The 21,348-nt window shown below is 47.1% G+C and overlaps 1 protein-coding gene across 1 annotated transcript in view; it reads right to left on the bottom strand.

Moving 5' to 3' along the window:
• Positions 1-21,348, bottom strand: part of KCND1 (potassium voltage-gated channel subfamily D member 1) — a 71,624-nt gene that overhangs the window by 16,657 nt on the left and 33,619 nt on the right. The window contains exon 2 of the mRNA XM_055003676.1: positions 110-272. Coding sequence (XP_054859651.1) covers positions 110-272 — 163 coding nt within the window. The remainder of the gene's footprint in view (positions 1-109; positions 273-21,348) is intronic.

Consider the following 21,348-nt stretch of genomic DNA (forward strand, 5'->3'; position numbering starts at 1 on the left):
CTGCAAGGGGAGAAGAGGAGGAACGTGTATAAAACGAGAGCTAAGCCACCGCCACCCCACACGCACACGCTGTCTTGTCTCAGCCCTTTCCAGCCCTCGTCACACTCACCTGCTGAGCCCGCCGTTTATCCGCCCGCTGGTTCTGGTGGTAGATGCGGCTGAAGTTGGACACAATGACAGGGACTGGGAGGGCGATGACCAGCACTCCACTGAGCGAGCAGATGGAGCCAAAGATCTTTCCCGCAATGGTGCTGGGCACCATGTCACCATAGCTGGAAGGGAGGGGGAGTTACTGTAGCTATTTGCTTTTTTCCTCCACCGGTTGCTGTCACGTATGCCAGCGTACCTGCCGATATTGTGTTACGCATTTTGTGCTGATCATAACTGTTTGCTACGGTTGTGTTCTGTATAAATCATCTGAGAGTGTGTAAACTGCTAACGTGCAATGCGCTGAGCCAGCGGGGGGGCTGTCTGTTATCTATTGTAAGTATTTACTTTCACTTTTGTAGGAAGTGTCCTTGGAAGCAAGGTGCGGGCAGCGAGCAATGGATCGTTTCTCAGAGACTGCGATGATTTCATTCTGTACTCTGTCTAGCCTAAACTAATCAGTTCCCATGTAACTCTTTGGGGTTTCGCACCAGAACGTCAACAGACCCAAAGGGCAGGAAGCTTCCCTATAATTAGTAGTGCCCATTGTTGCATAGTCAATTCTGCCAATTGCTACCTTTGTGTGAACACCCTGAACTGTACGGATCTCTAATAAAGTTGCATCAACCGGAACGCCGGTGTGTTAACTGTGGAGAACTTGAAGGGACCTAACTGCCCGGGATTGACAGTTGCTCTCTCATATGTTCACATACAGAGGTAGGGGGGGATCCAAAAAACCCATCCTGGGCTGCTTTTGGGGGTCTGAGATGCGGAAATCAAGAACAGAGGTTTTGTCCTGTTGTGTAGTGAAATGATCATCTCCTCACTCCTGCAGAACTGGTTTTAGCAGGACAGCTGCAGAGTCGGTTTGCCAATTCCAGCTTGGGACGTTCCTGGAAATATGGGGGCCATGGCGTTTGGGAAGGGAGGTCAGCTGGGATGTGAGGCCACGCCATCCACCCTCCAATGCTGCCCTTTCCCTGGAAAAGAATTGGGCATTTCATGGCACAAAACTTGGCAAAAAAAAATATTTTTTTTAGTGGCAGACTCTAGCTTCTGCTTTATGTCATCTTATTCCTTAAAATCCCTTACAATTCTGTTTCTAGAAGTCCCATCACTACATAGATCTTTCTATGAGTCTCTCTACACGAGACCTCTTACACGAGACACTCAAGTGAAGGGAGACACTATGGGCCAAGCTACAAGTGACGAATGATACTTGAACGGCAAGTGAACAGACACACGTGTATTCCTCCCTGTTCCCTTGCCCTCCACTTGCCCTCCAAGTGATTGAGTGGAGGGCAAGTGGAGGGCAAGTGAACAGGGAGGAATACATGTGAGTCTGTTCACTTGCCGTTCAAGTGTCATTCCTCACTTGTAGCTTGTTTATTTCATCTTTGCCTCCCCAAAATTCTGTCCATTTCACCTCCCTTTCAGGGAGAAGCCTGAATGGCACACATGAGTGATTCCGCACACGTTGGATAATGCACTTCCAATCCTCTTTATAGATAATTTGGAATGGATTTTTTTGTGTGCGGAACAAAAAATCCACCTCAAACGATTGATAAAGTGCATTGAAAGTGCATTATCCAACGTGTGCAGAATCAGTCCACATCTTCACACTGGGAGAACTTTTACCTGCTGATTTCAGTGAATTGAGCTGACACTGAAAGCACAAAAGCTAATTACGCTGTTTCTTTTTTCCTGGTCCATTGGCAACCATACTTGTTTCTAGCTTCCATGAATCTAGGAAGATACTAGAATCTACAGGCTTCTTCTTCTTTTTAATTTACAAGAGAGAAATCTGTTCCTTGCCCTCAGTCTCTAGGTCTGAAATATGATCTTTTCTCTGATGCAGTCTGCTTACTGATGTCAGCAGGCAAACCTAATTCAAAACATATGGAAAATTGGGGTCGGGTGTTCTCTGGAAAAGATCAAAATTAGGTAGCCATGTTGATCCGTTACCGTAAGAATGAAATTCACACAGCCAATATACAATAATATTGTTATTAGGAATGTCCACCATGAATGCAAGCATGTGAGGTTTGGAGATAATTGTCCCTACGTACTCAGTGACGAATAGTTCTGTGCAACTTGAAAGCTTGCATACTTCATTGGAACCACTAACTAGTCCTAATAAAGTTATTATTTTTACTGACCCTATGAAATTCCCCCCAAATGTAATTACTACCTTGCCTTACCTACAGAAAGAAAAAAATTGGTCTCAAGTGTAAGCTGGACTCTTGGTCACACAGTATTATTTCTCAAGATTCCTTAGGCATCAGTTTGCCCCCACAATACGGTTTGCAAATTTTGGCTTGCGAAATTCCTGAAGATTGGGGGAGGGGTGCCTAAGTAGAGCAGAGTTTCAGGAAGGGAAGGCATGCAGCATGGGTTTGAGGTCAGGTTGCCAACCTCTAGGTGGAGCCTGAAGATCTAGAATTACAACAGATCTCCAGAAAACAGAGCTCTTAGAGAAAAGGGCTGCTTTGGAAGGTGGACTCTTATTTCTTCATACGCCTCTGAGGTCCCTCCCCTCTCCATACCCTGCCTTCCCAATGCTCCACCCCCAAACCTCCAGGAATTTCCCAACCTGGACTTGGCAACCCAAGTTGTGAGGCCATAGGGTCCACCCTCCAGAGTTCACATTTCTTGCAGAGGAACTGATCTGTGTAGTCTGGAAATCAGTTGTCATTCCAGGACAACTCTAGGCGCCAGCTAGAGGTTGGTAACCCTGCCTATAATGGATGATTCCCCTTCTTCCCTGGGATGGTTTCCGTGTTCTCACCCCCTGCCCCCACCCTCAATATTGTGGAACAAAATTTGCACCAAGCGGTTAGCTTATGAAGTGCAGATCTAAAGCTTCTGTCGGCAAACAGCAGGTTTCAGGAATTATGGCCTTAATAAAGCCTTGGTTTTCTCTGATGGACGGGCCCCTGGGAGATAAATAATGGGAGCAGTGCTGGGCAGGGGTGTAGAGGAAGAAGGTAATTGAATATTAAGACACAGCAGGCCCTGGCATGAATGGAGGAGCGAATGAGTGAATGAATGAATTCATTAATGCTGGAGATCTATTTCAATTCCATTGTTCCCCACGTTATTCCCGGGGTTGAAGCACAGACGCACCTTCTGATGGGCAGGGGATGGAATTGTGCGGATACAGAAAATAAAATAAAAATACACCTGGGCTATGGAGGGTATATCTGTGGTTCAAACATTATTACCTTACTGCATCAGATCAAAGTTCCATCTAGCCAGCATTCAGTTTCAAACAGCAGCCAACCAGGGGTTCCACTATTTGGTACTGGTATACTGCATCTGAATATGGAGGTTCCATTTTAGCTTAGTATCATGGCTAATAAGGACCGGACTTTAAGCATCAGCAAGGATGAGGCGCTGTCAAGGCCCGTGACCTGGCAGAGAGCCCACTGCCAGGCAAAGACTCTTGGCACATCTGATTCCATCAGAATAGGAGGTTGCCCCCAAGGCCCCTGGGATGATTTCCTTTCTTGCTGGGAGCGGTGCCCCAAGGCAGGGGAGAGTGGTCTTTTTTTCTGGTTCACACTAGAAAATATTCTGAAGGGGAACGCTGCATTTGAGGCTCGCTTATGGTCTTCCAACCTGAGCATTGTGATACAGGTGCCCAAGAACAACATACCTGTAAGCGACCCTTAAGAGGCAGTGCTACAAGACCGCATCAGGTCCCCTTGAGCCTCCGTCAGATCTTTATGGAACGATCCACAAGCCTAAGGTGTCATGGTGGTGGAGAGTGCCGACAAGTCACAGCTGACTTACGGCGACCCCTGGTGGGGTTTTCAGGGCAAGAGAGGAACAGAGGTGGTTTGCCATTGCCTGCCTCTGCAACCCCGGGTCTTCCTTGGAGGTCTCCCATCCAATTCCTAACCAAGGCTGACCCTACTTAGCTTCTGAGATCTGACCTGGGCTATCCAGTTAGGGCATAAGGTACCATATCATGTATGGAGACTGGGATTGGAACAGTTGGCAGCCCACACCAAACAGGGCAGACGATGGTCCCAACATGTCCCAGATCCTACATTCTTTCTTCGTCTCAGTAAGCACATGCTCAGCATCCTTCTCCATAGTTACCTTATATGTTCCAAGCTCAGTCCCGGCACTAGAAATGGACTTCCTCCTACATCCTCAGATGCTCCCACCGCTGCGCATCATAAGAAGAGCCCTGCTAGATCAGACCAGTGGTCCAGTCCAGCATTCTCTTTCAAACTGTGGCCAACCTGTTGCCCTGAGGCATTAATGAACAGGGCATAGGGGCCAAGGCCTTCCCTGGCACTGTTGATGGATGCTCCCTTCAGTCACCCTGGCTGGGAGCTCTCGATGGATCTGTCCTCCGTGGATCTGTCTCCTTCCCTCTTAAAACTATCTAAGCTTGTGGCCATCATTACCTTTACCAGCAATCAATTCTTGATTACAATGGGACAAGCTTATCTCAGCCTCACTGAGGGAAAGCAGCTTGAAAACAACCTGAACAGCTGGACAAGCCAAAGGCAACATCTAGTCACCAAGCCTACCACTGAAGCACAAGCCTGCAATGAGCTGGAATTCATCCCCCATCTACTCAAGGACTTTGGCATAGACAAACTAAACCAATTTTTATATTTTGCAGATAGCCTCATCAAACCACCTGAGAAGGAGAAGCTGGAATGGCTGCACAAGAAGAAGAACCTTCATGACTTGAGCTTCAGAACTTGAGAAGGGGTTGCTGGACTTTTTGCAAGTGTCCTATGCTCAGTCATGCAAGAGTTAAATTGTTGTTCTGTTTGTTTAGTCAGATATCTAGTTAGGACTACTTAGGCTTCGAGAGAAGTTCTCGCCAGGGAAAGTGGGTGTCTTTAGTCTTAATGAGGGAATCCAGGATTGTCTATTGGATGAGCCAGTTTATTGGGGGGCAATTAGCTAGCAACATATACTAAGGTTTTATTGCTCTTTGTTCAGTCTGCAACACTGCTACTACTTCACTAGACCATGCAGTCTGTGCTTTTCTCTCTCTAGTAGCTAGTTGAGACTATCAAGATGTAGTCAGAATCTGTTTGTTGTTTTTCCTACCAAATGTACCCTTTTTACCCTATTATGTAGTAAAGTATTTTTTATAGAGCTAGAATCACAGAAGTCTGTCTACTTATTTCCATTGTGCCAGGGCTTTTTTTCAGGGGGAACGCAGGGGAACGGAGTTGCGGAACCTCTTGAAAATGGGCACATGGCTGGTGGTCCCGCCTCCTGATCTCCCAACAGAGGGGAGTTGAGATTTCCCTCCGCACCGCGGAGGGCAATCTCGACTCCCCTCTGTTGGGAGATCAGGGGGTGGGACCACCAGCCATGTGCCCATTTTCTCTGAGGGCAACCCACTGAGTTCCGCCACCTCATTCCCCAGAAAAAAAGCCCTGCATTGCGCTATTATCAAACTCTGCAAACTTATATCTCATTGCTGTGCAACCCGCCAACAAGTTTCCTATCCCAGTCCCCTAGTAACAGCCATCCCTCATCCCCCAAAGCAACCGCGGCTTTTCAGTTTTTTTTTTTTAAATCAGCGACTGAATGCTCTTATATGAATATAACGTTATAACGTTCTCAGAATCCCCAGCTTTCTTTTTTTAAGTAACAGTGAAATCCTAAGCAGAGTTACTCCTGTCTAAGCGCATTGATTTTAATGGGCTTAGACTGGAGTAACTCTGTTTAGGATTTCACTGCAAGTCTCTAGCCTCTTTTGTTGTGGAGATATGCCTTTCCCTTTATATCACCCCAATGAAAAGGGCTAGAGTCTTTTAAAAAAATAAACGCTGGGAATTCATAAACCATTTTACAAATATTCGTTCTAACATTGTTGATAAAATACACTCCCCCCGCCCAACGGCGGGAGGGGGAATGGCTGCCATGGGGCCAGGGTCAACAAAAACCGCTGCCGTGTGGAAAATCCGAACTTTCCCACCCACACGACAGTTTGCTGTGATCTTTCCCAAACCTTTGCAGCAAAACAGGCCTGAGAAAGATTGGTGAAAAGCCCAGGAAACCTTGGGAGTTGCACAAATGCATGACAATGCTATGAGAAGCGGGGTGGGGGGACCCGCTTCCCTACAGCACTGAAGCCAGGGCAGATAAAATGGCCATGGAGACCAGAACCAGAACTGGCACCTTGCTTTCCTGACCCATCCCCAACAGAACACTGTGCTAGACAGCAGCCCAGGGCCACTCAGAGCTATGCCCAGCCCTCGATGTCACTTCTTTATAACTTTCAAAAAACGAATTGGAAGACGATTGGTGCTTTCCCATTTTGGCTTATTTTAGTGCTAATAATGACCTGTTCTTTCATCCTTGGATTTCTAAATCTGTTTTTGTTTTTGTGGCTTTCCTCTGATCGTTGCCATCTGCAGAGGGCAATCTCAACTCCCCTCTGTCTGGAGATCTGGGGGCGGGGCCACCAGCCATGTGACCATTCTCAAGAGGTGCCGGAACTCCGTTCCACTGCGTTCCTGCTGAAAAAAAGCCCTGGCCAACTTTCTTAAATTGTGCTCACATGTATAACTGATCTCATCGCCAACCTGAAATCTAGTCTGCATGGAACAGATCTAGGTCTTCTTCCATCAGACAGGTGGGAAAGCAAATCAGATCTGCTTGGGCAACGAACCAGGGCTGGCTGAAGGTGTCTTGTTTCCCCAAGCAAGGTAAAAAGTGTCCCCCAACCTCTTGGTGAAGATTGAGTTCTCTTGGAATTGCAACTGATTTCCAGATGGGAGATCAGTTCTCATGGATATGCTTGCTGACTCCAGTTTGAGCAGTTCTTGGAGGTTTGGGAGTGGAGCCAGGGGAAGGCAGGGTTTAGAGAGGGGAAGGATCTCATCAGGTTATAATGCCAAAGAGCCCTCTCTCCAAAGCAACCATTTTCTCGAGGGGATCTGATCTCTGTGGTATGGTGATCAGTTGTAATTCTAGGTGCTCTTTTGGCGCCCCCTCCCGAGGTTGGCAATCCTACTCATGGAGGAAATGGTAGCTTTGGAGTGCAGATTGTTTGTCATTACATCCCCACTGAGTTCCGTCCCCAAACTCTGCCATCCCTGAACGCCTCGCCGAGATCTCCAGAAATTGCCCAAACCAGAGTTGTTAACAACAACAATAACTGCGCTTACATACCGCTCTTCTAGACAGATTAGTGCCTCACCCAGAGCGGTGTACAAGTTAGTGTTATTATTATCCCCACAATTCAGCTGGGGAGCTGGGGCTGAGAGGAGTGGCTTGCCCAAGGCCACCTACTGAGCTCATGGCAGTAGTGGGATTTGAACCAGTAGAGTGCTGATTCGCAGCCGAACTCTTTACCCACTGTGCTACAGCAGTTCTCAGCCCTACGATGTATATTGAACAGATTAGTGCCTCACCCAGAGTGGTGAACAAGTCAGTGTTATTGTTATCCCCACAATTCAGCTGGGGAGCTGGGGCTGAGAGGAGTGGCTTGCCCAAGGCCACCTACTGAGCTCATGGCAGTAGTGGGATTTGAACCAGTAGAGTGCTGATTCGCAGCCGAACTCTTTACCCACTGTGCTACAGCAGTTCTCAGCCCTATGATGTATATTGAACAGTGTTGCCACAACGGCTTGGCTTAAACCCAGGCAGCAGTGGAATAGGCTCAGGAGGGTTGCCAGTCCCTTTCCGTGCTGCTAATGGCTGGGATCCAGTCAAGCCTGCGGTTTATCAGCAACCTGCTCCATAACTAGCAGCCAGGCATCACTTTCCACGGCCAGCATTGGTCACTGCTGCCCCAGAGCAGCAGCTCTGGCCAGCCGTAGGGACTGATCTAAGAGGGAGTTGCCAGTCAGCCAGTCAAATTTTATTTCAATACAAGATCAGCTCCGGAGAGTCAGCAGTAATAATCATAAGAAGAAAAAGAAATAAAAAGAAAAGTAAAATAAAAATAAACGCAGCATTGACTGGTAGGCTCAAATGCTCGCTGCACTTTTAACTCATATTATTTTGTTGGCTTGTATCCACTAAGACTGGGGCCTTGAAATTTTCATCTCAATATATAAAAAAGAGAAAAATTGAATCCTGTCAACTACTGACCAATTAGTATCCTTAGTGTTGTTATAGATCAAGCTGGGTAGCCTTGGTAGTCTGTCTGCAGTAGTAGAACATAGCAAGAGTCCAGTAGCATCTATAAGACTAACAACATTTGTGGTAGGCAGAGGTCATTTCGTAGAAAAAGAGCTGGAGGAACTCATTAGCATAACTCTTTAGCGTTTGCCACACCCTTTGACATCACCAGAAGTGTGTCATTGGCATAACTGATTTGCATATGCCACACCCCCTGACATCACCTATCCTGGCTGTTTTGGACCCAATCCTAGACATTCAGGGCCGAAATTGGGCCCAAAATGGCAAAAAGGGGCTGAAAATGGCCGAAAAGGGGCACAAAATGGTCAGGATCGGGCCGCTGCTGAGTGGGAGAATGATCCACCACCCATCAGAGGCCCGATCTGGGCCGTTTCGGCCCCAATCCAGGTTGAAACAGGCCCAAAATGGCTGAGAGTCAGGTGGGCGGGGCCACCTGACATGTGACCTCTTTGGGGAACTGCCGGAACTGCATTCCAGCACGTTCCCCCTCGAAATGAGCCCTGGTGGTAGGGTATGAGCTTTTGTGAGTCACAGCTCACTTCTTTAGATACCAAATTTTGTTAGTCTTACAGATGCTACTGGACTCTTGCTCTTTAGTGTTGTTAGTAAACTATAATCAAGAAGTTTGGTGTGAGAGCCAGTTTGGTGTCTTGGTTAAGAGCGGCAGGACTCTAATCTGGAGAACCAAGTTTGATTCCCCACTCCTCCACTTGAAGCCAGCTGGATGACCTTGGGTCAGTCATAGCTCTTTGGAGCTCTCGCAGCCCCACCCACCTCACAGGATGATTGTTCTGGGGATAATAATAGCATACTTTGTAAACCGCTCTGAGTGGGTGTTAAGTTGTCCTGAAGGGGAGTATATAAATCAAATGTTATTATTATATAGATAGAATGTTATTATCATATTGGAAAGTTCTTGAATGGCTAGATTGAGAAAATATATTGATGGATGAGCAAGCAAGCTTCAGAGCTGGCTGTTCCACCATAGACCAGTGTCCAATTTTGCACCATCTTGCAGAGAAGCACAGCTCTAAGCCAGGTTCAATATGGACCAGGACTCCTGAGAGTTGAAAGTGGGGGGGAGCTCACCAGCTACCACTTTAATCTCCACAGCAACACAGCAAGGCAAACAGCGCTGTCTGTAATTCTCTACACCTCAAAAGCAGAGGGCGCCTGACTTGGACCCATGCGAAATCTGATTCTAGCACACACAGACTGGCTGTCTCCATTTCCTGTTTGTAAAAAGCAGGCTATCCTACTGAAACCAATGAAGAAAGAGATCGTTGTGCGCTAAAATCTTATTTCCAATGGGATTTAGTCATGGCTAACTGGAGCTGTGCCTCTTTTCTATGTGTATAAAGACTAGAGATGGGCACGAACCAAAATACGAACCAAAGGTCATCACGAACCACATCAGTTTGTGGTTCACGAACCAGCTGTTCACGAACTTTAGGCTGGTTTGTTTGGTTCGTTTTTCGGTGTGTCATTGCAGACAGCCTGGTGCTGATCAATCAGTTTCCTAGGCAATGGGGAGGAGGGGCTTTCTGCAGACCTTCTGCTGCCCCAGAAGTGACGTTTTCATGAACCAAATGAAATGGTTCATGAACCGGGGCAAGTTCATGAAAGTTCATGGTTCATGAAATGTGTCGAACCACGAACTGCCTGGTTCAGTATTTTCCCGGTTCATGTTGATCTCTAATTAACACGTCCTTGAATCTTTGAAGCAGGACACACAAGCAGTTAAAAGATTTAGAGTTCTAAACTTTTTGGGATCCCTTTGCAAAGAAACTCCATTCTACTCTCTTCCTTCTTAAAAGAAAACACAGGAATCTCACTTCAGTGAACAATACCTCACAATAACCCTGCAAAACTCCCACCACATGCACAATGAAAAGTCTTTGTGTTGGTCTCTAACAAAAAGGAGGACTTTGTATTATGCAGATGGGCTATAAATGTTTGCTCCTGTCTCAAGGGTCTTTCTGTGCTAGAGCTGACAACTCCAGTTTGGGAAATTCCTGGAAATTTACAGGTAGAGCAAGAGGAAAGTGGGTTTGGGGGAGGAGAGGGAGGGAGCTCAGCTAAGAGCCAAGCTACAAGTGATGCCTGACACAGGTTGTACACTTGTCAGCTTCTCTCAAGTTTTGATGGGAAATGTAGGCGTCCTGGTTTTACAGCTTGGCTCTCCATTACAGCTGCAAGACCAGGATGCCTACATTTCCCATCAAAACTTGAGGGAAGCTGATAAGTGTACAACCTGTGTCAAGTGTCACTTGTAGCTTGGCTCTAAGCAGCTGTTTTCTCTCCAGGGGAAATGATCTCTGTCGTCTGGAGATCAGTTTTAATTGCAGGAGATCTCCAGTCCCCACCTGGAGGCTGGCAACCCTACTCTGTGTGGTACTATAGCCAGACAATTGCCTCCATCACTGAGGTTTAAACACATCAAAGCACAGTTTTTGAACATATGCAGGAAAAGGCCTCTGAACTTCTGCAGAACGCATTTCTCTTGCCACATAAAAACCACAGCCTACTTCCATCCTCCTGGGACTAGGGGTTAGAGCTTCCAGGCCAGAGAGGCAGAGCTACCCAGCAGGCTTGAGCAGCTCTCTTTTAACAAAATAAAAATTAACTGCTGTTGAGTTCTTCCCCACATTAGAGCCTTCCCCTCCAGCCCGTCTTAGCTCTCCTTGTCACCGCAGTTTATATTAATCTTGCTTGAAAGCCATCGTCTCAATGACAAGGCAACTCATCAGTCTACCAAAACTCATTTTGGATTCCAATCCTGACCTCGAAATGCAATGCAATCAAAGCGAGCGGAGTTGTAACGGCTGCGCATCTGAAAAAGCTTTTCTCTGCTCCTTTATCTCTGAACAGTTTCCAGTGCAGGATTCCACCCTGGGTCTCTTTGGGGATGAATTCTCCTAATATTTGTTCTGAAAGTGTGACTCTCCAGCACTTGTTGGGGCACATCACTTAGTGAACAAACAGTATAAGTTGCCTTATGCACCCAGGGTCAAGTCAAGGGAGAACAGCAAGAACAGGCTTACTTGTCGGTCCGCTTGTAGGGAGGGACTCAAAGCTCCACTTTAAAATACTTTATTCAAGACCTTCTGGATTCCCCCCCCCCCCGGAAAATAGCAAATGGGCACCACACACTAGTGGGCACCCACTGGTGCCACCTTGGAGGATTGATGAGATCTTTGCAAAGAATACTGGACTCGGTGGTTGTTGTGGATTTTCCGGGCTGTACTGGACTCGGATTTGATCCAACAAAGCCCTTCCTGTTCTTAAGCTGGAACACTGCAGATTAATGATAATGTAGCTATTTGTGAGATTGTAGACAATTCTTACTCTGGAAACTGAAAAGATACCAGCAAACAATGGGGGGGCGTTTCTCATGAGACTGGTCCATAGAAGACCAGAGCCAGCCCACCGCTGTTGTAGGCCACTTCAAAATAACAAGCCATTTGTATGAAGCAGTTCTGCACCATTTTGGTAATTTTCTTTACAAGCCAAGCATGTAGAGGCAGCTTTCCTAGCAAGCGATTTGTCCATCAGTTTCCCCCATGTGGATTCTGCAATTTTCACCAATGCGTTTTGTTCACATTTGGTACTGTCATACTGAAAATTGCCCAAACGGCACGGAGAGCTGCTTTGTACAAATAGCTTGCCACCGAGAAATGGCTACAACGCCTCTCAGGCTATAAGTGAATTGGGCATTTGATGAAAACAGCTTGGTCAGACCTGGACTGCCGATTCCTCTTATGCTTTTTATCCCCCCCCCACCACACACACACACTTTGTTCTTGCAAATGCATAAATAAAACCTCCCAATAACCAACAGACAACCAATTATGCAAGTCATTACAGCAGTAGCAAAATACATTATTGAATGAGCGCGTTTTGTATATCAGAGATACGTTATGGATTCCTGAAGCTCCGCTCATATTTCATGTTCGGAATGCTTCTCAATTAAAGCATTTGTATTTCCAATTTGAATTAATCAAGCGTGTGTTTAGCTCAGCACTCGGTACAGAACTTCTTGTGAGTAGGTCAGATCGTCCCCGGCTCCAGCCGCCAGACAGCCTGCCTATGGTGTTCTGAGCTGTACTCGTGCAAAGGAGAACACTTTCTCACATGCTCACCTATCCTCACGCAGCATTAGGTGCAGAGGGGAGAATTCTGGGCTCATGGGTTGCTAGGTTGGTATCCAGAGCTTCCTCCCTCACTGTTAAATTCCCAGCTGAACTGGGAGACAAGGTTAACAGTGCCTTCTCCCAAACTGCTCCATTTGTGCCCCTAGCCCCTTCATCCTGTAGCACAGCGGGTAAGTGGTTGGGCTGTGAATCAGCATTCTGCTGGTTTGAATCTCGCTACTGCCCTGAGCTCAGCAGCTGGCCTTGGGCAAGGCACTCCTCTCAGCCCAGCTCCCCAGCTGTATTGTGGGGTTAATAACAACACTGTTCACCGCTCTGAGTGGGGCATTCATCTGTCTAGAAGAGCAGTATATAAGTGCAGTTATTATTGTTATTATTATCCTCCTTCCTCTCTGACCCATTGTATTGAGTGGAGTCCCACACAACAGGTGGGGGGAGCAAATGAAAGGACTGGGGGAAATGGGTACGTGAAGCCCCAGCTGCCTCACCTCCCAATTTAAGCCAAAATTTAAAAACACAGGTGGAATATTCAGGTTTCACCCTGGCAATACTTCTCCAACTCTTCCTCTGTCACTTCAGCAAAGTCCACCTTGGAGGATCAAGTTGGAAGCCAGGTGCAATTTGCCAGGTCCGGGTTGGGAAATTCCTGGAGATTTTGGGGGTGGAGCTTGGAGAGGGTGGGGTTTGGTGAGGGGAGGAGCCTCAGAATGGAATAATACCATAGTGTCCACCCATCAAAGCTGCCATTTTCTCCAGAGTAACTGATCTCTGTCACCTGGAGATCAGTTGTCATTCCGGGAGATCTCCAGCCACCACCTGGAGGCTGGCAACCCTAGCGATCACAGAAGAGCAGTGATGAAATCTTGCAGCCCAAACAGGGCAACAACAACAAGAACAACATGCACTTCAGTAATATGCTTGCCACATGACTTGCAAAAGAACACATGCAATCCAGTCCTTTTGACTTTGAAGCAAGCCCCCTTTTACATGAGTCAGTGTACATAAGGTTGAAACCTCTGGGCCGAATAACACGACACAGTCCTTGGGTTGGGTTTTGATTGGTCACAAAGACTGTGAGCAGAGAAGCACTTGTGTGTTCCCCATTGAAAATTCCGTCCCCAGGCTCATAGGTCCCGTTTGGATCAGAAACACAGCACTCGGTGAGTTCAGCTGTTTATATCTTCTCCCTGCTACATACTACATTCCTAACTTGAAATTGTCCCAGGGGAGAGCTATTTTCCCCATTAGAAAACCTTAATGCACCCTATCAGTATATCTGGAGCCCCTCCCCAAATGGCAAATAATGCCACCGGTGCTGTTCCAAGTCAGGAAAATGGCCTCGTTGTGGGGAGACTGAAGTGCTTTCTCCTTGTGACGTGCAATCTTGATCCAAATACAGCAGAGAACTTGCAAGTGCGTGTGGATCACACAGGTCCAGGCAGGACACAGGGAACATTGTGTGTGCTTAGGCCATGGGCCAAATGAGCAAGGCAAATATACATTCCTTTTCTAACTGTTCCAAATGGAGGTAATAGAACATGACTTTATTGGGATTACCTTGAGGAAGGCTTTGAATTCGCTTGAGGATAACTCATACAGTGATTACATTTTTAATGCACAGACTTGCCTGTAGCTCACCCGGAAAGCGCGTGTTTGCCTCTTCCCCCAGTGGCAGGGTGCTCTGTGCTACCCAGACAGTAATGTTTGATGATTGCAGAGCTCCCTTGAAATCTATTAATCGCTAATGCTCAAAGCACATTTACAGCCGTGAGTCAGACACTACATCAATTCTGAATGCTGGTGCCGATATCATTTTAGGTCGCAAAGGATCGGGCAAGGGAGAACTGCTGGTGGCTGTTAGCCAGGAACTGTCAGGAGAGCCAATTTTATGTTCAGGTTATCTCTGTTGGGATTTTGGCCAAGGGACAGGGACACGCAGGCTCCATTAGGGTACCGCTCCAGGAAATCTACCGATTCATTATCAGCTTGAGGAGCAGGATTGTTGTGAGGCTAAGACAGAGAAGAGGCGAACAATGTAGGCCACTTTGGATCCCCGTTGGGGGAAAGGCAGGGTATAAATATGGTTGCCAGCAAATACCTGGAAGTTGCACAATGTTTCAGGATTTGCACAAAACTCCATGGTAAACTGTATGAAGGGAGAAGAGGGGGTATAAATATGGTCAACTGCCACTGTCTGACAACCAGTGGGAGAAGGAGGGGTGGGAATGGCATGATGTCGCTTCCAGCAAATACTTGTAAGTTGCACAATGTTCTAGGATTTGCACAAAACTCTATGGTAAACTGTATGTAGGGAGAAGGGAGTGGTATAAATATGGTTGCCAGCTACTGGCTGTCAGGTCCAGTGTGTGTTTAAACTGTACTGACTCCATTTTCTAATGCTTCTAGTGTCTAAGTGCTTTCCCCGCAGGTGCACCAGTTCCCAGGCCGCTTTCCCACCGGAGGAGACTGTTTTGTCTAACACCGTTCCACCAAGCATTGGCCTTGAAGGAGAGCAGCTTCCCAAGACTGAAAGATGTTGTTTTGAGAACTGTGGGGGGAGGCTGATTAGATGGGAACTGTTACTCTGTACCTCATGCTTTGCCCTTCATTGGTAACAATGACTGTGTACCATCCTGAGTCTTCTATTCAGGACAGTGGACTATAATGGACCTTTTCTGCAGTAAAGTTTCCTTATTCAATCAATGGACTCTTGTTTGCTTTTGAAAGGGAACCTGTAGGAAGAGCCTTATCTAGCCACAGGCTGACACTGGCTGACCACCAGTGGGAGAAGGAGGGGTGGGAATGGCATGATGTCACTTCCAGCAAACACCTGGAAGTTGCACAATGTTCCACGATTTGCACAAAACTCTATGGTAAACTGTATGTAGGGAGAAAGGGCGGGAGAGAGATTGTCCCACAGTCATCCAATCAGCATTACAGAGAGTGGTTATTTGAACACAGGTCTTCTGAGTCTGACACTCTAACCACTGTACGGATTAGAGCCAATGTGGTGTAATGGCTAGAATGATGGACTAGGATCTGGGTGACCCAGGTTCGACTCCTGACTCTGCCATGGAAGCTGCCTGGGTGACCTTGGACCAGTCACATACTCTCAGCCTACCCTACCTCTCAGGGGTGTCGTGAGGATAAACTGGAGGAGAGGAGAATGATGTAAGCCACTTTGGGTCCTCCCTGGGGAGAAAGGCTGAGTATAAACGAAGCAAAATGAAAATAAAACACTCTGTGCAGCATCGAAGAACCAGGTTGGAGAGTGCAGACCTAAATGTATGTTTCTCAAAGGGCCATGAAATTACTCTGCGAAGGCACCACTTATTTCTGTCACTTATCCTGTGCTTTAAAAGGTGGTCAGCCATGTTTTTAATGAAGGAGTCATTTTATACCAACCTGTAAGTTTATCTTTGGTTTGTTATACAGTAGAACCCCAGCCCGTGGGACTCCAGACTGCTAACCTTTAGGATGCTGGTCAAAATCTGGAAGAAATTAATCTGTAAGCCTGTTTCAGCAGTGCAGGTACATTTTTCAGACTGAAGGTCTCTAACTGATAGCTTGCCAGCTAATTGCCCATTCCCTGGCAGTTCCAGGAAAAGAGTGCAAAAACATCTGCTCCAGGCTTTTAAAAGTTTTTATTTAATGGTGCAGTGGCTAGAGTCCTGGACTAGGATCTTGGAGACCCAGGTTCTGCCACTGATGCTTGCTAGGTGACCTTGGGCCAAACACACGCTGTCAGCCTCGCCTAACTCGTAGAGTTGTTGTGAGGGAAAAGCGGAGGAGAGGAAACTGGCCAGCCATTTTGGGTCCCAATTGGAAGAAAGGTGGGTATACATAAATTAAATAAATACGATATTTTTTCTTGGTGCTGTTTAGCTGACAACTTCATTCCTGGCACTTTCCATAGTTCCTGCTCTGCTTCGGGGAGAGAACAAAACTTAGTGACATGTGTGCAGGGGGGGGGGGAGAAAAGTAGCTAGAGATATTTTTCATTGCTCTGAAGCCGCTCTCATTACAGAAAAGGGGAGCAGCCCTTGCTTCAGAAAAGTTCTCCAGGACCTTGGAGAGCTCCCACAATGCCAGAAGCCAGGGAGGAGCAACATTACATCTCTCTGCAGCCTTTGGCGGTGAGCCAACCCGGGACACTGGTCAAAATGTTTGACAAGGGTGATGGTGTCCTCCCAAGCTCCTGTGGGACTCGATCCAGCCAGGCAACCTGCTGGTCTCCTTTCACCTGGGACAGCTAGAAAAGCAACTTGACTTTTGCCTGGGCACCACTGGCTTTAGTTTTGTCGGTCTGTCTGCTGTCTTTCAGTTGGGAGACCTCTCTGCCTATTGGACTCCTTCAGAATGCTGGTTACAGGCATTCCTGTCTCCTGGTACCCACCAGCTGGTACTAACCAGCTGTTGGCTGGCTGTTGTGGCCCAGTCTGGACTTGGTGAGAGTTAGGACTCCTCAGGAGAAGAGGAGCTCCGTGTAGCCAGCCCTAGCCTTGACTCAGCAGGAGCCAGTGATCAGGAACAACAGATGCTGGTTGAGCAGAGCTCACAGCTAGCAGCTGCGGCACTGGCAAATCCCACACCCCGGCTCCAATACCACAGGGGAAGCTCAGTCAGGGACGTCCAATGCAACAGGTGGAGCCCAGCCAGGGGCTTCCCCCTGCCCCAGGTTCACCCACGCCCAAAGAACGCTGCAGGCAACAGCAGAGATTGGAACTGCAGGAGAGACGGCGCAGTGCTCATCTCCTGAGCCGATCCCAGCTGCTGGAGAGCGATGATGAGTGATGGCAGGATGGAGCCCCAGCAGCTGGCTGTAAACCATGCCTGGCTAAAAAAAGTCAGGCTGAAGGAACCGCCAGGTGTGGAAACAAAGTATTACCTACCTGCAACCTGTGTCTCTTGCATCTTGCTCGTGCCTACTCCTAGGCCTGACGCTATCGGTAACTGACCTTGGACTGGACTGGACCTGGCTTTTGGATTCTTGACACACCCTTGGCGTTTACCTCGTGCTCTGACTGTGGACTGGACTTGGATTTTGAATCTTGAACTCCCCCTTGGCTTCATGTTGGTGTTTGGACTTTGGACTATCAGCTTGGGCGAGCCCAGCCCTCGACACTGGCATTCTAATGTACCGAGTGCTCCCAAGGAAAGTGAATGGGGTTTCAGCAGGCCTTTGAGTACCCAGCAGAGCATCTAAATAGCGAAACAGGTCTCTAAGTACCCAGCCCCTACCTCTGAGTGACAGCCAGGGCCATATTATTCATAAGGCTGACTAGGACAAAGCCTAGGTCATGGCCATATTATTCATAAGGCCGACTAGGCCGTATTATTCATAAGGCCGACTAGGCCGTATTATTCATAAGGCCGACTAGGCCGAAGCCTAGGAGAGCCGTATTATTCATAAGGCCGACTAGGCCGAAGCCTCGGCCAGGGCCGTATTATTCATAAGGCTGACTAGGCCGAAGCCTAGGAGAGCCGTATTATTCATAAGGCCGACTAGGCCGAAGCCTAGGCCAGGGCCGTATTATTTATAAGGCTGACTAGTCAGGGCCGTATTATTCATAAGGCTGACTAGGCTGAAGCCTAGAGGCCCCGCAGGGACTAGAGGCCTGTCAATTTTTTTTGCTGAGGCACACTCCCACATAAATTACAATTAATTGATTCTCTTATATAACCTCTGCTAATAAGATGATTAACTGCTTCCTTATTGAAGTGAAACAAATTGTCACTTATATTAAAATAATTATCCATATATTATATATATTTTTAATAAATAATAAAAAATTTATTCACTTCAAAATATTACAGTATTGAACAATTATATCCCTCAAATGTGCTTTCCTGAAGAGTTATACTCACGCAATAAAAATATTTTTAAAAATTGTGAGTATATTTCTTCAGGAGACTCTCAAAATGGATATAGGGCTAAGTACTTCGGTCTAGTACTTACCGTACCAGGGTCAGGCTGTCAGCTGTAGTGGGGTGAAAGACTGACATGCCAGAGGGGGCCTAAAATACCTGAAAGCCTAGGGTCCCGGCCACGGGTTAATATGCCCCTGGTGACAGCCAGCAGAAATTTAAATGTGCACAGCCATGCGTTCTAGCATTCTCCAGGCATGTTGTCTTCTCTGCTGACACAGTAGAAAAGTGAAGTGAAATGCAAGTGGGCAGCTAAGGAAATGTCTGATCTATGAAGAGTTGTGTCATACTGGTTAGAGCAGGGCTTCTTCATTTTTCTTTGGCCCAAACTTTAGGACCCTAGTCACTTTTCCAGCCTGCAGGGTTTTATATTTTAATGACAATATTTTCTCATTCCCACAAAACCGACTATTAATCACTTCACAGTTCTTCATAATCTTATTCAAGCTATAATATGACAAAAGCAATGAAGTATATAAATGAATAACCGTAGCTGCTGTTATAAGAAAAACCTTGTAACAAAATCGTTGCTGAAAGTGCTAGGTGCCGCAATGAAATTTCTAGGCACCATGGCAACCTAGCACTTGGGATTTGTCATGCTGTAGGTGTGATTCTAGGATCCGGGAGAGCCAGGTTCAAATTCCCACTCTCCTAGGGAAGTGAGCTGGGTGACCCTGGGACAAGTCCCTCCCTCTCTTATCCTAACATAACTCACAGGGTTGTTTTTGTGAGATAAAAAGGAACAATGCTGTAAGCGGCTTTAGGTCTCCACTGGGGAGAAAAGTGGAGTATAATGAGCTAAATAAATAAACATGGCGCAAGGTCCATGGCCCCTTAGGTTAGGCCCCAGGCTAACTTGGGATCTGATAGCTAGTTAGTTTTTATTGTAATAGTCAGAGACCAGCACAACATAGAAAAAGGAACGTGCACCACCCCAGATCATGATCGAAAAGTACAAAATCGACATATGATTAAAATATGATACCAATATACAGGGCTTTTTTTCAGCTGGAACGCAGCGGAACAGAGTTCCGGCACCTCTTGAAAATGGTCACATGGCTGTTGGCTCCGCCCCCTGATCTCCAGACAGAGGGGAGTTGAGACTGCCCTCCGCGCCACTCCAGACTGGGCCCCCCACAGACCTGAGAATTCAGTTCCAAGCAGCAACTTTCCTCCTGACATGAATAACTCAGATAAGCTGGATCTTGTCAGATCTCAGAAGCTAAGCAGGGTCGGCCTTGGTTAGTAATTGGATGGGAGACCTCCAACGAAGACCAGGGCTGCAGAGGCAGGCAATGGCAAACCACCTCTGTTAGTCTCTTGCCATGAAAAACCCAGCAGAGGTCGCCATAAGTCCACTATGACTTGAGGGCACTCTCCGCCACAACCACCGCAACTCCCAGCATACGCCTGGTCAATGGGACCTATAGCAGATGGGGGCAGTAAACAGGGACCAGGTTGTTAGATTCCTTCATATGGAGCTTTTTTCTCAATATTCTAGTTCCTCTTGCTTTGCCTCTCCCCCACCCTCATGTACAAACCACCTTCTTAGGCTGTAAACCCAGTTTTTTTTTAAATATGGGGGACTGTTTAAACTTATTTCTACCTGCTGCTTTCATAGAACCATAGGGTTGGAAGGGACCTCCAGGTTCATCTAGTCCAACCCCCTGCACAATGCAGGAAATTCACAACTACCTTCCCCCACAGCCCCAGTGACCGTTTACTCCATGCCCAGAAGATGGCAAAACACCATTGGGACTCCTTGCCAAACTGGCCTGGGGAAAATTGCTTCCTGAACCCAAAGTGGCAATTGGCACTTTCTCTCTGAATAACGCCACCATAGTTTATTAATGAGAGAAAAATTGTCTCCTCTTTGTCAGCTGCCTTTGCAAACGAAAGCACAATCTTAAAAGCAGGCTGAGGACATGAGATGTAGCTTGATCCTTAGAGAAGTATAAAAGCGGCTGCCTTTCTCCCTCCCTCCCATCACAATAATAGGAGTGAGAAATGTGGCCGTGCTAATGGGAGTTTGAGACTTGCACCTCTTCTTCCTCTGCTTGTATCTTTCAGCGAGGGCACGAGAGTGCAGAAGACAAGAAGACCCTTTGTATTAACTCCAGGTATTCAACAGCACTGCTTATTCTGCGTTCGTCGCACACCTGGATTGGGCAAATTCCAGCATTCATGTTAGATTTGCATTGCCGGCTCTCAGCTGCAGAGCAGAATAATAATAGGTAAGGTAAAGGTAGTCCCCTGTGCAAGCACCGAGTCATTACTGACCCATGGGGGACCTTGCATCACGTTTTCTTGGCAGACTTTTGTTACGGGGTGGTTTTCCATTGCCTTCCCCAGTCATCTATACTTTACCCCCAGGAAACCGGGTACTCATTTTACCGACCTCGGAAGGATGGAAGGCTGAGTCAACCTTGAGCCAGATACCTGAACCCGGCTTCCGCCAGGATCTAACTCAGGTCGTGAGCGGAGCTTGGGCTGCAGTACTGCTGCTTACCACTCTGCGCCACGGGGCTCTAACAATAATAATAATATTTGATTTATATACTGCCCTTCAAGACAACTTAATGCCCGCTCAGAGCGGTTTACAAAGTATGTTATTATTATCCCCACAACAAAACATCCTGTAAGGTGGGTGGGGCTGAGAGAGCTCCAGAGAACTGTGACTAGCCCAAGGTCACCCAGCTGGCTTCAAGTGGAGGAGTGGGGAATCAAACCTGGCTCTCCAGATTACTCTGAGAGAGCCAAACTGTCTCAGAGCTACGACCTACTTGTCACAGGTTCTGCAGTTTAAGACGTTAGAAGAAGTTTTTGCTGAGTAGTCATTCTGTACTTGGCATCTGAGGTTAGTGAAGGCATACTCATTAACATCTAAAGTAAGCCAATCTAGACTACAACTGCTTGAAGGCACCACTTATTCCACAAAAAAGTGGGGTCAAATCATGAACTGCTGTTACAATTAACAGCAGGT

This window comes from Eublepharis macularius, chromosome 19 (assembly GCF_028583425.1).
Source record: "Eublepharis macularius isolate TG4126 chromosome 19, MPM_Emac_v1.0, whole genome shotgun sequence".
In the NCBI taxonomy this organism is placed as follows: domain Eukaryota; kingdom Metazoa; phylum Chordata; class Lepidosauria; order Squamata; family Eublepharidae; genus Eublepharis; species Eublepharis macularius.